Below are 18135 nucleotides of genomic sequence, written 5' to 3' on the forward strand. Positions count from 1 at the left end.
TAACTGCGCTTTTACAGCTGCATAATTTAAACGAAGCATTACTTTCTAACTTTGCAGATGGACGCACGGGACCGGAATAACGGGTGTGTATTGGCTAGCAAAGGAGGGCGCAGATCAGCTGAGGCGGTGCTTCGCCGGAGGGATCCTCAGTCGCTGCTCTGCGCAGTAGTTCACCGCTTCCACTCGGCAGACCTCGCCGCCTCCGTTTAAAGTTAACGACCACTTTGCTTCGCGTCTGAGAGCAGGATTTTGGTTTTGATTTTTTCTTCTGCACAGCGTCGAGACGGACTGTGTAAAGGCAACCAACACAGTGGCGGCGGAAAGGTAAATGACAAAAAAACAAAACCTTGCACCGTTCGCATTGATCGAAGTTTTAGCAAACCTCTATACGTCTTTCGGCTGCAGATGAGCCCCAGTCAAATAAGAGAGAGTAAAATTTCGTCTTGGTTTTGCGCTGCTATTAAGAATTGAATGAAAAGATCCGAGCAGATTCATGAGGATATCGATGAATTTCAGCTTGGTGCTTTTTTGCTGCTAATAACAGAGTAATTCACTCAGCAGATCAGCCTTTTAAAAATCCCCACAAACATGCAAAATTTCAGTTCCCTTTGCCAATAAGTTTGGTACCTTTGTCAGCCAATTTCATGTGTCAGAGTAGGAAATGGTAAGCATGTAGACTGCTAAACACCTGAAGATACTTCATGTAAAACACTTACTGTTTTCTGTTTGTCCAAGCATGTCAGCAGCATACTCGACAAACAGGTTATTGGGTGATTACACTGCCTGATAGGACTTTATCTGAGTAACCCCCATCTGAGATTACAGGTGTTGCAGGGTATGGTGCTACACCAGTGGGAAAAAACAATAAGTACACCCCATAAGGGCTTTTGTATGAGTTTTCGTCACTACTGGGAAGGCAAAATCCTTCCTGGTGTGAAGTAGGTGATGGGGCACGTTGGTGAATAGCACTATTGCATTGTTTACTCAAACCTCTCCTTTCACTGGCATATGTCTGCAAAACACGAGTCCCCATGTTAAGTGGAAAAAGAAAGCATACAGGACAGTCTAGATATCAGGTTTGTGCCCCCCATCACCACTCTTTTTGTCCCAAACTCTCCAGTTTTGCAAGCGCTTTACATCCAAGTGATTTAATTTACAGAGCAGTTTTTCCTTTGTCATCTTGTGAGCAGGTTATTTTTAACGCTGAATAGGCTCCGAGGTGCTCATTTGTTTGCGGCTGCAAGAGGGTTTTTAGGAACAGACAATCAATAGTGTAGTCAGGTCAATTGTGCCATTCACGTTTGCATCACAGGCTAGAGGATGTAAATTAAGTAGAATTCAGCCCATTCTGTGACTTTCGGTTTAACTTGCACATTTTTAATGTTCCAGCTATAGTTTTGCAGGATATGAGAAAGGATGAGCTTCCCTTCCTTTATTATATTAGCAAACCAGCCTAAAATGAATGAGCTACTACCTGTGAATATGGCATGAAGTGTCCTACATCAGTAATTTTCAGTAACACACTATGGTAGCATGCTGCGACTTGTAACGCTGATCCTTTCCAGTGAAGAAAATTCCTCAAAGTACAGGTTTTTTCCCAGTTCATAATTGGTCTTTAGTTGGCGGTAACTACACAAGTAAGCATGATCAGATCACATAAGTTAAAAGCAAAGATTAGGTATCTTATTTGACAGAAGTCCAGTTATTTCCACATTAGTGCTGACCATTTTGAAATAAAAATATGTATTATGCAAGAATTAATAAAGCCTCAATCAACAAAACTGGTTTTTCTGGCTCTGACTGAACCATTTAAAAATGTTCAATGCAGGAAATCCCGAATCTGTATATTATAGCTCTTTCGGATGGAAAAGACTAAATTACTGGTATGATAGTGGAAAATACCGCTGAACAGCACTTGAGATCATTTTAAAAGAAATGTAACATTTGTTTCATTTTTAGTTGTGGAGAGATCTGTGGGTGAACCAGACGAGACTCCCTGATAAGTGCAAACAGTCACACCATAAAAGCAATGTGGCCCTTATATGACAGCATGCACTCTCACTAGTCTGGGCAGGTTTGAGGGTTTTTTTTCTGAAGGCAGTATGGTGTTCTACGGGGCTGTCTCCACACACACAAACACGCACACACAGCTATTATATAAGTCACATTCAAGTCTGAACTCAGAGTGATGGGCTGCTTTCACTTTGAAGCTTGTGAGCATGTAAAGCCCTGCCTACATTTCCAAGAAATGTGTGATTCATGCTGTAGTGAATAGCTTTTGTTGTTTTTTTGTTCAGTCTTTTTTTGTCTTGATTTACAAGCCATGTTTATTATGTTCACATTATCCAGTATTCCTCCTAACTGGAGCCTGCAGTTTGCATTCTTCAAATATCACCAAACAGTGGTAGACAAGGGAAAGCCCTGTTTAACAGAGCATGCTCAATTCTGACTGTGGAATTGTTTTGGCCCAGCTTTGTGCGCTCTATCTATCTATCTATCTATCTATCTATCTATCTATCTATCTATCTATCTATCCTGATCGATGAAAGTTATAATGAAGTTTTACTGAAGATGACCCCCCCCCCCCCAAAAAAAAAACGACAACACAAAAAACAAAACAAAACAGAAGTAGAAGCACTACATAAATGTGCAGAAGTACCATTTTTCCACCACCACCAGTTAGTGGTTTGTAACTTCAGGCTTAACCTGCAAACTGACCCCTTAAGCAAACAGTCCATTTATAGTTAGGGGAGTGTTTCCCTCTTCATGCAATGAGTCACAGTAGCATCTGCATGTAGAACGCAATTTGGAGCGTGTCCTCTAGTTTTGAAGGCCAACCAAGACCTGTGGTGTGGGAGGAGGCACCGATGAAGGGGGAAGACTCACAGTTATGACTGGGCTCCCCTTCCCTCTAATGGATACCCCCCCCCTTTCTGCCTCTGGATCCTCCTACCTGTTAGTCACCCATGGCAGCACTTTGACAGAGAGCAGCTGATGTAGGGAAACACTTTCCATAGCAACCAAACATGTCTGTCCTTCCACTTGTGTTAACCCGATGCATTCGGCACACGGTTCAATGAGCAGACTCGTTGTAGATTCGAGAGAAAAACAAATGGCCAACATTGTATGTTGACTTCTCTTTCTTCAAAGAACCTACGCAGTGTTTTCCAACCGCAGAATGACGGAGTCAGTGACTTACACCCTGCAAGTGTTGCAAAACAGCAGATTTCCTTGACACAAGGCGTAGGCGTTATGACAGCTTGCACAAACATTAGCCTGCGTGGAAAAAGGTCATCCCCAAGTATACCTTCAAGTGCCTGTTGTAAACATGGTGGTTTTAGGGTCGTTGACAGTTTTAAATGAAGACTTTAAGAGCTCATAATTAAACCCTTGCCATATGTTAAGGAAAATGTAAATGGAACTGTCGCTTTAATCCTCCAGTTTTATTTTTGTAGTTTTTTTTGTTGTTGTTGGGGGGTTTTTTTGTCCGTGTGGTGAAAGCAGTTGCTTTGGTGTTTTTTCTTTTGGGCAAGTGGTCAGAAGTTAAAGCCGCTGTCAGGCCTGAGACAGGTGGTTTTTTTCAGAAGTTTATTTGGGAAGTCGATGTTTCTGTCACGAGTCGTTGCTAACCACTTTAACGTTTAAATTGTTCTTCAGTGCTATTTGAAGAACCACTACTGCGCCAGTAGCTTCTGTGCACGGCTGCTCAGAATAGGTTGCATCATTTATTCTGTACTGATTATATGGAGCAACATTTTGTTTAAACAGTTATACCTCAAACTGTCTGTCTGTCGAGCAAATCAAAGTAAATCACGTAGAAGAACTGTACTCTTTTTAGGCCAAATATGAATTTACATAGCCAAGACTCTACCACATAAACTTTATATAAAGGAACACAAACAGTTCCTTCATAAGGTATCTGCCATTTAATGTTATCAGTGGGACCTTATTGACCTGACTTAGTCACATGGTCTGTATTCGGTCTTACCGAGCTTCAGGCATTTGTGAAACCTCCTGAAATATGTATGCCCACTTTAGTAAGCTCATTTAGTCAAGGCCATAATTTTTCAAAGAAATCCATCCCATGCTTTTGAGTGTAAACAACTGGCTCGTGTGCATTACACTCTTCATCCGTCCTCTGAGAACATAGAATGCTTCTTCCTGTCCTGACTGGTCCCGATTTCCCACTCTGCATCGTGCATGCAAATCATTATCTAATCAGGAAGTGTGGAATCAGATTACTCAGATAGGCTCAAGATCTAGTGGAACCAGACAATAATGATGATGATGGTGATGATGATGACCATGATGCTCTGGGAAGGAGAGAAAATAGGCACGACGCTGTTCATGACATCATGAACAAAAAACACCTAAAACGTATCGAAAATGAGGTGTCTTTTTATCTGCAAATAAAAACTCACTCGTAAGCTTGTTTTTAGTTTATTTCTGGGGCAGTTTTTAAAGAGATGGAGACAGGAGAACATTTATAGAATAAAGAGGTTCAGGCTGTAATCTGGTGATCAGTAGCAGATGGCTTCTCATGATTCCTCCATGTGTCACTTTGCTGTCGATAAAAACCTGGCCCACCTGATCGGCTGCATAAACAAAGTGCTAGGCAACGGCTCTGACCTTTTGAGGGAATTAAGTGAGGACAGCCTGAACCTTTCGGAGCCCAAAGAGAGAGCAAATGGATTCAAAGGGAGTGGGTGTTATTTCAGATTATTTCATTTCATTTTCTCAGGACGTTCTTTAAGTACTCTGATTTTCCTGTTTGGTGCAGGCAGCCTTCACTAATGCCTAAACAGACTGCACATAGATGTGTGAAAACACCTGTAGACAGCTGTGTGAACAGCACATTTACAGTTCGTCAGCCCGGACGGAACACCACCATGAATTTTTTTTATTCTGTTATTCATAAGACTGGATTTGCAGCGTGTGCATGAAACTCGTCTTTAATAAGAAACAAACAAAAATGATTTTTCTTGTAATAATTTTATTAATGAACACATTTTTAAGCATGAAATCACCATCATTTCTAGTGGGTGCTTTAAAGTTTGTTCATAATCAGATTAGTGTTCTCAGTTTTTCAAACCTGAATCTATTTTGTTGTTGTTTGCCTTCGAAGTCTTATTTTGCATTCCAGTTTCCATTTCTAAACAGTAATAAAATCAATTAGGAGACGATTCAAACTTTCACATAGTGTACTTGTACTCTTAGAGAGTGTTATATAAACGGTATTTAATGGTTTTAAGTACCCATTACCGCTGCACAAGAATGCGGAAGAAGAACGGATCGATTTATAAAAAGTCTTCCCTGCATTGCCTCATCATGGTAATATAATTCAGACAAAACCTAATGTAGCTCGCTGTGATTTATAGCACAGAATGACAAATACAAAATATTCTGTCATGTGGAGTATTCACGGGTTAAACCAGTGCTGGTGTAATCCTTTTGAGAAAAGCCAAGTAAATTTAGCAAAAGGATGACAGGATAATAATAGATGAGAAAATGTGTAAAAGAAAGAATTCGTGACAAGTTCAGAGGAGCCATAAAATCTTTGAACAGCCTGAGTCTTGTCAGTTTTACAGCAATATTTAACACTGTACCTACGTATCCTCTCCTTTATTTAATACAGCAAGGGTTCTGTTTGATTATTAATTCAATATTTCATTTCTAGATGGGAGAAAAATGGCACGTTTTTTGCCTTAACATTAAAGAAATGGATACTAAATCAGAAAAGCACGTGTGCTATTTCTTGGTGCCAGACGTGATGGAGAGATTTCCTGGCTCACCTAATTGTAGAACATTGATCACGAGTATGTTAGGTATACTAGAAATTTGCTATTGATTTTATCCGTGCATTTCCTTAGGAACCATTTTTATCCACACACATCTAAAACAACATTAAACAGGATGTCAGGATGCCACTTTGCTCCCTTCCATTAACCAGTTTCTCCTCTTTCTTTAATTAGTTATGAGCTGTATGCTTTCCTGTCATTATAGAATTCATCCCCCATCATGTGGAGTCGTTAAAAGTAACATACAAATCTTCATCCGCACTTCACGCTTCCTTGCTTCTGAACGACTTGCCGGGCCAGTTTTTATTGAACTTACAAGCTCTTTTTCTGTGTCAGATTCAAATTCACGCTGTCTTTCAGCCTTCTGTGACATTTAAGTCTCTTCCTTTTGTTTAACGGGGAGGCCCCTTGACGAGCCAGTTTGGTTTTTGCAACCTCTCCACAAGGTTTTATTGTTTATCTGTGCATTTTAACACACCAGTGCATCTTCTTGTCCTAAATGAAACCAAAATACTCCCTGTAGCTGGTACTTTGCAAAACTAATGTGGGCCAGTGAGTACATGGAAAAAGACTTTGGGTGCAAAAAATCCCTAGACACAAGGCATCATGGGAAAATTTAGCCTCAAATTATTTTTGAAAGCCTTTCGGCCCAGTTTCCATTGGCTAGTCGCATACTCTGATGGTGTGAGATCTAAAACAAACAGTGTAAAAGCACAAGTGCTTAAAGTTTGCTGTGTTTGGCAGTGAAGTTGCATTTTAGTGCATCATACGAGGAAAAATGTTATCATGTTGAGGAAAAACTGTGGGCGTATGCACCTGGACCACAGTGACAATATTGCGTTCTGATTTAAAAACGCCCTGTTGTGGTTGTTTTCTGATTAAAGACATTTTAATGTGTGCACAGTTCTGTGTACTCTTGCTTCTGCTTCAAAGAAAGTTTGGATGTTAAGAGCGATTCTCCCTGTCTATAATCATGGATTTTTACAGAGCGAGATGAGAGATGCTATCTTTTGCTTGCAGCCACGCTTTTATGTTTTACAAAGAGGCAGGCTAGCGTGCACCCACCTTCTCTTTTCTCTCCGTCTACATCTCACTGTTTCTCTCGCTGCCTGCTTGTTCACAGGCAGGCAGTTTGTGCAGAAGCAGGCACCATGTCCTCCCCCACAAACCCAGAGGTGAAGGAACTGAACCCTGTCGACTTTATCCAGCTACAACAGTACATTGAATGTGAGTACAGACAGGCGGGCAGGCAGGCAGCTTTCTCAGCGCTTAACACCCCCCCCTCCACTTCCACTTCCACCCACACACACTCATTTACACTCGCTCATGGTTTCTCATATCTAGAGGAGGTAGCAGTCTACCACATTCTCTTTTTCTGCAAATTGAGCATGCATATATATATATATATATATATTGTTGTACTCCAGATAAATCTATATTTATGGTGTAATCATATACACAGATGACATTTAGAAGTGTGGATTAAAAACGTTTGCACACAAAGTCGAATGGACGAAGTATGCGTGCGTATCCCTGTGTGACCTGCGTGTCTTTGCTTCCAGACAACAACTTGAAGGTGAAAGATGTGCTGAGGGAATTCTATGCAGATGGCAGTCTGGCCCGGCACAGGCATGGAGAGGTGAGGGGACAGAGTGTCCTGCTGTTCACAGTCAAATCCATCCCTCCAAAACTAATTCACAGAGATGCCATCTAAAAGCTTCATAGCTCAACAGAATAATAGGTCTGAGAGTAGCTGTTCGCTGTAAAATGAGAATAAGATTTACGTGTATTGGGCAGTTATTAATTATCCTTCGCTGATGAATTAGATTTCAACCTGCAGTATCGATCAGGCTGACTAAGCTGTCCATGAGAAATATCGTCAGCGTATTCAAGCGAGACTGCAAATGTAAATTACCTCCTTAGATTTGCCCACGCAGCAAGGCCTTGTTTAACAGTGTGCTGGCTTTCCTCATGCAGTGTAAGCTCAGATGTGATTGAACAGCAAAAAAAAGACTGCTCAAATCAATGGCTGATGCTGACTAGTAATTTGTGAAGACAGCAAATACAATAATTTCTTAAGTATTTATTACAGCAGTGAAAGTTTATTTGCCACTTTGAGTTTAATTAGAAGAATGAAATGTTGTTTTTCATAATGGGAGAGAACACAGTTGCATCCATAAAGTTACAAGTTAATTGCTGTCAAAATACAAATACGGCTACAAGACTACATTTAAATGATTTGTTGGAAATGTTGTTGTGTTTTGGTGCTGCAGCTCCGTTAGTCTCTCTCCCTTGTTTTTTTTTTTCTTTGTGTGATCCGGCTGCCTTGCATTTATGTTATTTATTACTCGGGCAGCTCTGCAGGGTAAAAAGTATGGAAACGCATAAGCAACAAGAAATGGGTTTGTAGTTCACCATTATCAGGGGACTACAGCTTGTTAGCCCTGCAGCATAATATCATGTGAGAAACACAGATGCCATGCCAGACAGATGGACTGAAATCTTCAAGCAGGAGCTTATTTTTTTGTTTTATGTCATTGTCACATGACACCCTGTAGACACTTTGTTTTGGTACATTTTTCAATTATTGATTAAATCTATTTGAGAAGCTTTTGAGGCTTCTGAGATCTTGCCAATCCCTATTTGAGCTTAGAACAGCTGATAAAGCGACGCTTGTAAAATATACGTTTTTCACACAGTTGTTCATAGTATTATCTTTTTTTATTTTCAGAAGTAACAAGCATATTATATACAAATAAGCTTCAACCCATTCATTTCGTGCTTCACTAGACCGCTGTAAACAGAACATGCTTCTCCCATTCATGTTTTTTTCCCAGTGCATCAATGAAGAAGGCTTTCGTCTGTTTCTCAAGACATATTTAGAAGTGGAGGACTTCCCTGTGGATCTCTGCCAGAGACTCTTCCGCTCCTTTCAAAACTCTGAACCCGGCCAAGAAGACAGTACCAGTGAGATTATACATACGCACCGTGCATACAAACAGCTTACCGCCTTTTCAGCCGACCCTTTTTGCCTCATGGCCGATTTGGCATGCGTGCAGTTATCACCACATCCCTGCATCGTACTGTTTGTATACATATGGTAACTAGAGAATTCACAGCCTCCTCTCTCTCCTCAATCTCTCCTGTAGAGGAAGTCTTCCTTAAAGATGTCTCATGTTACTTCTCTCTACTTGAAGATGGCCAGCCCAGGGACAAACTGGAGTGTGAGTTTTTGTTTTCTTTTGTGCCCAAAATAGTAATGACTCATCTAGCAGCTCCACTTTCATTTCCATTCTTTCTTTAGTTGCTTTCAGGCTTTATGACAGAGATGGGAATGGAGTTTTGGACAGCTCTGTAAGTTGTTGAGAAAATCTTTTAAAGTATATTTAAAACATCTTCAAAACAGCCGCAACACTAAAACAAGCCTGCTACATTTTGAACAGGAAGTGGATCGGATTATTGCACAGATGATGCACGCTGCAGAATATCTCGACTGGGATGTGTCAGAGCTCAAGCCGGTAAGTCCCAGAATATAAATGTAATGCAAATGTTCTGCATGCACTGCACTTAGGTAACGTATAGTAAATGTATGTGAAGACAGATTTATTTGCACAAGACATCCATAACAGTGTCGGGTACACACTATATGGCACTTCTTGTTACTCATTTGCCAGAGGTTCATAAAGTGATAAGCTTCTCTGCATATACAATTTACAGATTCCAGCTCGACTAGTTTCAGAAACCACATGGCCCTTTAAGTAATAGAAACGTGTGTGCTGATTGGATAATAACAACTGAATGTGATTTCATCAGGTTCTGAAGGACATGATGACAGCAATTGATGCTGACAGCAGCGGCACAGTTTCTCTGGATGAGTGGGTACAAGGAGGCATGAACAACGTTCCCTTGCTGGTCTTGCTGGGTCTAAAGGTGCTTTTAAAAGGAGCGTGTGTTGGCTCCAAAGTCCAAGCTCAAATATATTTCTTTTTTATAGCAGATATCTCACAAAGTGGTAACTACTCTTGTAAATTCCTGGCCTCGCATGCCTCGCCTCTGTCCTTCGCCTCCTCCTCCTTTTCCCTAAAGCCCTTTTTGCCAACTCACTGTTACAGGGTGTGGTAATCTCATTCCTTCCATGCTCTGCACCATCAGAATGCCTTTGTGTTTTCCGTTTATTCTGCACAATATGAATGCTGGAATGATATAGCAGTGCTTAGCGCTAAGGCCGTGTATATACAACTAAGGAAATAATTAAAGGAAAGCACCCTAAGATTAAAAGAAAACAAATGACAAAAAGGGTTTCCCTTTGTTGGTATGTGCCAATCCACGTAATTAAAGAAACATTTTCATATGCTTGCACCTCCCCTTCCACTCAGAGCTAGACTCTCAGCTTTTCAGCACTTAAAAACTTAAACCCAAAGAGCTCAAGCGTATTTGTTTGTTATTTTTGTAATTTTATTTTTGGGACTACAAACCAAGCAGAAACATCTTTGGGTCTAATGGAATTTCTCTTGCGAGACTTTTCTCACGTGTCACTCTGACCTTTTCCTAAAATGTTTTAATCCCAAACAGAGTAACAGTTTCCCACCACCATCTGTACAATTTGTATACAAGTCTGGTATATTTTATTTTATTATAAATACTTAAGGAGTTACACATGCTTGCATTGACCGGTTGTATTAATCTGAGGCTAGTATTCACAAGAGTTAAACAGAACTCTCCATTGACAATTCAGTTTTTCATTTTATCCCTTTAAAATGAATCCATTTATTATTGGCCCTATACTTTAAAGGGGTTTGATGAGATCCGCTTTGTGTTATCGATGTTTAATGTGTTGCCAACAATATAGAGCTACGCACAGTCTGTTTGACAGTTAGCTGCAGCGACCTAAACCCACAAACTAGATTGTGTGTTTGGCCTCTGCAACAATGCCAGGGACTTCCCCTCCAGCTATTTCTAGCCACCAGTGGACATTTGAAGCCTAGGGTGCATGAATTCAGCCCCCTCACAGTTCCTGTATGCTGATTCGCAATTCTGTCTACTGATCCTCTTGCAGCAAGTGAAAGGGTGATACATCCTGTCATTTAAAAAAAATGTTTCATTATCTAATCTGGATAAGAACGCTGACCACTCAGTAAACAGATTGAAACAATTTTATAATCTTCTGTTAAGCGAGATTATAGATAGTTTTGATTTGAATGTCCATGAAGTTGTGCGTTGTGTGATGATACGTAGAGTCACCGCCATACTACATAATGAGCCATCTCATTAAGTTTAATAATGAATGGGTGCAAAAGATGAAAATCATGCCTTGTTGTGGAACTAATATCTAAGAATTGGAAGAGAGAACAGCTTCTGTTCTTGCAAACATATATTTTTCTGTTCAAAAATCATATTCACAAAATAAAAGATCATAAACTGTTTTATTCTTCCCTTTCTTGCACTGACTTCTTCATTGACTGTTGTTTCAACAAATAGATGACCCAGAAAGACGGCCAACACCTGTGGAGGATGAAAAATTTTAACAAGCCTGTTTACTGCAACGTGTGTCACAGCATGCTGCTGGGTTTGAGGAAGCAGGGACTGTGTTGCACCTGTGAGTACAAGAACTAACCAGAAGAGGGCGCAAGGAAGTGTCTAATTTGAAAATTGCATAATTTTTGTTTTGGGATTAATCAATGCTCATCTGCCTCCTTGACATTTACCACAGTAATTTATATGTATTTACAAATTATGTGACAGCTGGTTTGTGTGTCGTTTTGTGCAGCCTGTAAATACACAGTCCACGGTCGCTGTGCAAACAAGAACCCGGCCCCTTGCGCCAGGACATACGTGAAGTCAAAGAAAGAAATAGGGGTATGCTGATGTCTCCATGACAACCTTTACAGTCACATGCACGGTCTAAATTTGATTTCATGCTATGTCTGAGTGCTCTTACATGGACAATTTAAAATCCATCTCACTTTTCAGGTTTCAACACACGACTGGGTGAGTGGGAACTGTGACTCTAGGAAGTGTGACAAATGCCAGAAGAAGATCAAGAGCTTACAAGGCCTAACAGGCAAACACTGTGTGTGGTGCCACACGATGGTGAGCAAACATATCAGTGCATGACTCACTGAGGAATAAATTTGAGTAAATTATTTTCTAATCAAGGAGGAGATTTGATTTAGTTGCATTCTGGAATTGTTGTGCGCATTTGTATCTATTGAATCCAGGAAGCCTCCTTTCTATACAGTTTTTTTTATTGTATGCTCTAAATCTGCACTGTATTTCTGAGTAATTTTATTTGTATTCTACAGCGTCATGATCAATGTGTGGACCAAGAGTCAACACCGTGTACGTGTGGGCTGCTCAGAGACCATATTCTTCCTCCATGGGCCATATATCCTGTTATAAAGGTACACAACTATCCTCAGGCACATCTCAAGCAAATGCACAGCTCAGAGAGTACGCAAACAGTGCCTCTCTCACACCAACGCAAAGCATAACATCGGCCAGAGGCTGTTTTTTTCATTGGTAAATCATTCTCACCTGTGTGGCATTTTGTTAGGTACACAGTGTAGATATTTTTTATCCAAGGAACGCTATGATATTTTTAATGATTTATTTACTCTCTGTCTTTATTGTTCTCCCTAAAGGAGAGACCAAATAATGTAAAAAATGGCTGCTCTGGGTCAGGAGATGACAGCGAGCTCAATACCACTCCTGACGGACAAGTGCTTCAGGTATTATTCATGCAAGCAAAAGCTTTTCATTAAAGCTGAATAACAAGAGCTCAAAAATGTACACCATGCTATTAGTGTGGGGTTTGCTTTTTATATTCCTTTAGTATAATACCTGTAACATTTGTTTATTAATCATCAGATCTGCCCTGTGCTGAACGCCCATCCTCTTCTAGTGTTCGTCAACCCTAAAAGTGGTGGTAAGCAGGGAGAAAGGTGAGCTCGGAAAAGAATATTTTACTGGAAAAAGAGATTTCAAATCCATGAACATTGTGCAACTTGGTTTTCTTTATGTTTTCTTTATTTCAGAGTGCTGCGCAAATTTCAGTTTTTACTGAATCCACGACAAGTATACAACCTTTCAAATGGTGGCCCTGGACCAGGGTAAGTAAAGTGATACAAGAGTTTTTGTTCAAATTGATTTTAATATTAGATTATTTCTTACCACATTATCCTGAGTACTTACTTAAACCTCCATAACTTCCCCCCAAAATATCTTTCACATTTCTTTCAGTTTGAGTTTCTTCAGAAATCTTAAGGAGTACAGGATCTTGGTGTGCGGTGGAGACGGCACAGTTGGGTGGATTCTCGATGCAATAGGTGAGATTGTTGGCATAAACTTCACAACATCACATGTGAAATTGATTGTTACACGCTTTGTATTTCCTTCCCTTTTTTTGTATTCAGACAAAGGCAATCTGCTGGTGCGGCCACCTGTTGCTGTACTTCCTCTTGGCACAGGAAATGACCTTGCTCGATGCCTTCGCTGGGGAGGAGGTGAGAAACGAAGAGATGAAGTGTTCCCTTATGTAAATAAGATAATACTTGCACGTCACTATTTTCACGTTATGGCGCCACTGTCTATGTGTGCTTTCAGACAGTGGTTGCACTAATTAAATGGGCTTCAGCAAGTTCTCAAAATTACAGTTCTCTTGTCTTCATCTTTAAGGGTATGATGGTGAAGATCTGAACCGTATTCTTAAAGACATTGAGGGGAGCTCCCAGGTGCTGATGGATCGCTGGAGCGTGCAGGTTATCACTGATGAGAATCAAGAGGAGGGTGACCCAGTGCCATATGAAATAATCAACAACTACTTCTCTATTGGAGTTGTGAGTTTCTCATAAATGTGTAATACAAGAGGAAGTGTTTTATTTTCGGTTTAGTAGGTCGTATAATTGCTATATTGTTTTGTGTTTGCAGGATGCCTCCATTGCCCACCGGTTTCACACAATGAGGGAAAAACATCCTCAGAAATTCAACAGCAGGTTTGCATATTTGTTTGAATATTATGTGTCTCTAGGGCACATTGTCAGGAACAGTAAACAAAGCGAATGCATTCCTGCTTATAGCAATACAACAGTGTTTCATAGCTTAACAGATGCACAGTTTAAAAACACAACAGAGCTAAAAGACAGCAAATTTTCTCTTCGCAACATGACTTCTATATTTCCTGTTTGCCTTTGCAATTACTGATTTTTTTTAAAGCAGTAAAAGGCACGAATGCTCGAGGTGACAGCAGATGTCTGTGGCACCAAGTGTTGCTGCTTGACTCCTACTCTTTCTAAAGCGCTGCGTGCACTAAAAGGAGAAAATGTTCTGTGAAAGTGAAGTATCACATAAACCTAAAGGAGACGCTTTTTCTAACGGCAGAATGAAGAACAAGCTGTGGTATTTTGAATTTGCCACTTCAGAAACCATCTCTGCTTCCTGCAAAAAACTGAGCGAAAACTTAACAATCGAGGTGAGAGCGCAGCACACAAGTTTGCAGTTTGCTACTTTGAAATAAGTAGCCTCGATACAAAACAGCAATCAGAGACAGCGCACTGATATTTCACTCTAACGCTGCGGTGCGCTGTACTGTCTCCAGTGTTGCGGTACTCCCCTGGATCTCAGTGCTGTGTCTCTTGAGGGTGTTGCTATCCTGAACATTCCTAGCATGCATGGTGGGTCCAACCTGTGGGGTGAGACCAAAAAAGTGGACACTAAGGGACTGACGGCGCAGGAAGAGCCGGAGGTGATCGTCAATCCAGAAATCCTGAAAGTGACTTCCCAAGGTATTTTGCAGTTGACCTGTATTATTCAGATGTCTGATCTAACAGCAGTGGTCCTGAGAGAACACAATGAAATTAATGAAATTATAATTAGCAGCAAGTATAAACTTTACCTAAATTCATCCTCACCACAAGCCTCATCTCCTGACCTGAAGTCACGGCTCTAATACACAGAAACGTGCAATAATATGTTTATTTCTTTCTGATATTGTAACGATTTCTTGTCAGCAAATTAGACATGCAACAACTGACAACCAGCAACATCGAAAACTAAACAACGTCAGACGGATATAAGCTAACATTATGTTTGCTTTAGTGTCCTAAAGATTACATTTTCCCTTTGTTAAATTCCTTCCTTCAACATATGGAAGTTTATTCACTATGTGAATGTTATCAGCAGCATTTACTGATAGAAAAGTTCAGCTTCTCCTCAAACTCACATCAGCATCAGCGTCATTGGACAGAAGTAAGGTTCACTGACTCATCGACTCACCATAGACACATTAGACTTTTCACAAAGTTTAACCTGTCACCAACTCCTTTATGAGTCTTTTTACGAGCCACCAGCAGTGTGTTCATTAAGTACTTATCTCTCTTCATCCATTCTGTTGGTATATATCCAGAGTATATAAACTTACTTCCTAGAGGAATTTCACCATTAAGAATGTGTTGCGGGCACCATATCTCTCTCTTTGATAGTTTTAAATAACCAGACAATCCCAAAATACACGGTAGTCATTTGCATTTTAATTTCCAAATTTTCTCCAAAAGACAGGGGGTTAGTGCTCTAGTCTAGTTAGTGCTCTAGCAACAGTACTAGAGGGTGTAATAAAAAATAAAAATCGATTTATTCCAACCAAACTTCCTCTGTTTCTAAATTACACAAATTATAATAACAGTCCAATGAAACTGGAACCCATATGATGATGTTTGCTCTAACTTTGAATGTGGAGTTACTGATTTTTCCGGCCACTTGAGGGCAGCATAACCCTGTGTACGTGAATTTGACCCCTTTAAGGTCATCTATGCTGTACTATACTGTACTTCTGTCCATCTCCATATATTTATTCTTGGATTCTACTACAAACATATTTACTACATAATTCACAGTTAAAGATAATCCCTATTTATCCTATTTATTTGTAGCAGCCCCTCTTCTCTCTTTGAAAGCGATAGTCCATTTTATGTTCAATATAGGTATTTGTTGTGCCTGAAAATGAACAAATAAATGAAATGAAATGAATGAAGTGTTTAACTTTTTTTTGACTTGCCAAAATATTAACACTTAAATGCATGGTTTTAGTGCATACATACAAATAAGTACCTGGTGCTATTTGTGTAATCTGGTTATTGAACTTTATGATACCGAGCCACCAGAATAGCAAGCCAAAATTTCAATGCATCTGTATTCTTATCTGCAAAAAAAAATGTTTATGTGTTATCTTCTTTTGATTGTACTGTAATGTCCCTCCATCATCTTATCAGAAGATTTCAGCATTCATTTGAAGTAGGCCCAATTTCTCACAGAAGGGATGCTAAGTTTCCACGTGCTTCTTCAGTGCTTGAATGACACCATCCTAACATTAGCCAACTTCCCAGAAACGATGACGCATACAGGCTGAAAGCTGTTGACATCTCAGCTGAAATCTTAAGAAGCAGAAACCAGCTTCTGCAAAAATGTTGTTTTTTTTCTTTTTCTTGAGGTTCTCTGCACTGGTGGTTAGTTATGGTTTGCTTCTCAAACCCGTTTCCTCCTAACTATTCATCTCTATGCTGTCAGCCAAGACCTGAGTCCAACCATCCTGCCACTGTATGCACAGAGAAACTTGTGCACGTAAACTGCAGTTGTTTGCAGGTGCATGATGATTATACATTATGTATGATTATTGATATGCATTGGTGTGCTTCAAACCGCTGTTGTTATCGATCTCCACTCTGATGCACATTAAATATGAGAAGTGGCATCTGCCTCAGGCCCAATCTTGTCTTCCTTCTCTGGACTGATTAGCCTCTGCTTTCTTGTCAGACCTCAGTGATCGGCGATTAGAGGTGGTCGGCCTTGAAGGAGCGATGGAGATGGGCCAGATTTACACTGGACTCAAGAGCGCGGTGCGGCTCGCGAAAACGTCTCAGATCACCATCAGGTGAGGGGGGAAAAAAGGCACATGGACATGTTCAGACATGACAAGGCTGGGCTCTCAGCTTCAACAGTGGGTCATAGTTAGGGATCATCATTAGTTAATTTACATAAGAAGATACATTTACATTTTAATGACACATGACCATCCTGATGCATTCTGTTTATCCCTCTCTACACGTAGGACAAAGAAAGCATTACCAATGCAGATAGATGGAGAACCGTGGATGCAACCTCCCTGCACGGTAAACACTGCACAGGCACAGAAACACAGTGGCTGCTTAATGTAATGAAGTCACATGCCTGAAATGCCTGATTTTATATATATTTTTTTTAATTTACAGATTCAAATCACACACAAGAATCAAGCCTGTATGTTGATGGGTCCTCCAGCCAAACCATCTGGCTTTTTCAAATGAAACAGACTGACGACATGCAAGTGTTTGCTGTAAATAGACAACTGACTCTTTTTCTTTGTAACATAAAATCAGTTTGGATGTGTATGCTGTAGAAAAACTGCATTGTGACAGTCAAAGTTAGGATAACTATTTCAAAAATTCTGCATTACTGTAACACATAAACTAAGCATGGCATGATACAAATACAAATGTTATGGTACGCATTGTGGCAAAAATGACTCTGACCAAATTTTCTCAGTGTTTTCTATCAATACTCAACACTTGCTGTGTGAGTGCTAAGTGGAAGTGCTGCTCTGTAGAAACTTAAAGCAAGCTGAATATCATGCGAAGAGTAGAGTATTCAGCTCCATGTGCCTTTATTAGCTGTTCTCTTCATTATGGCTTAGGTAGACGAACATACAGGCATGCACTTTGAGCATAGACCATGTAGTATTGCTGTTTCGTTGTTGTTTTAAAGAAAGTCAGAAATATGTTTGTGTGAATTTGGAACCAAGACAGAAGAAAAGACAAAGCTATATTTCAGTGATGTTGAAGATACTTGAAAGTGTTTTTGGGAATAGCAAAGAGGCTGCATGTTGATTCACTGCCTGCTGTTCCCGTGTGTGTGTTTGTGTGCATCAGTATGAGTGTGAGGGCATAAAGCTGAGATATGTTGATTTTAATTTGTAATTTGTGATGAGTTCAATTCGAACTTATTGGTTAAGATATGTTTAAACATGTTTATTTTTATTTAAATGCTTTATAAATCATATCATTCCAGTATATCAGAAGGATGTTGATGTAATAAGTGACTGTGTAAAGATTTTAATAAATCACCTGGACTTCAGTTTTTGTTTTGTACTTCTTACAATTCGATAATTTTTACATACCACAAGGGGGCATTGCTAACTTTTTTAGTCCTGGGTCATCCTCTCATCAAAGTCTCTCTCTGGGAAAGACTTTTGACTTTTTTTTTTTATCTTAGAGATTAATCTGTTTAGTGTCACGGATCAATAATCTGTTCA

General features: G+C 39.9%; 1 protein-coding gene across 1 annotated transcript; it reads left to right on the forward strand.

The window, feature by feature from the left end:
• Positions 1–120: 120 nt before the first annotated feature.
• Positions 121–17957, forward strand: dgkaa (diacylglycerol kinase, alpha a). Its single transcript, XM_026154158.2, has 24 exons — positions 121–324; positions 6922–7025; positions 7361–7437; positions 8636–8765; positions 8948–9022; positions 9103–9152; positions 9242–9316; positions 9612–9728; positions 11277–11394; positions 11566–11654; positions 11769–11888; positions 12101–12199; positions 12440–12526; positions 12666–12739; positions 12833–12907; positions 13038–13123; positions 13211–13300; positions 13473–13633; positions 13725–13789; positions 14175–14265; positions 14392–14578; positions 16602–16719; positions 16897–16957; positions 17057–17957. Exons 2-24 carry the CDS (start codon positions 6950–6952, stop codon positions 17129–17131), a joined length of 2196 nt encoding a protein of 731 aa, XP_026009943.1. The 5' UTR covers positions 121–324; positions 6922–6949; the 3' UTR covers positions 17132–17957.
• Positions 17958–18135: the final 178 nt, after the last annotated feature.

This window comes from Astatotilapia calliptera, chromosome 20 (assembly GCF_964374335.1).
Source record: "Astatotilapia calliptera chromosome 20, fAstCal68.1, whole genome shotgun sequence".
NCBI lineage: Eukaryota > Metazoa > Chordata > Actinopteri > Cichliformes > Cichlidae > Astatotilapia > Astatotilapia calliptera.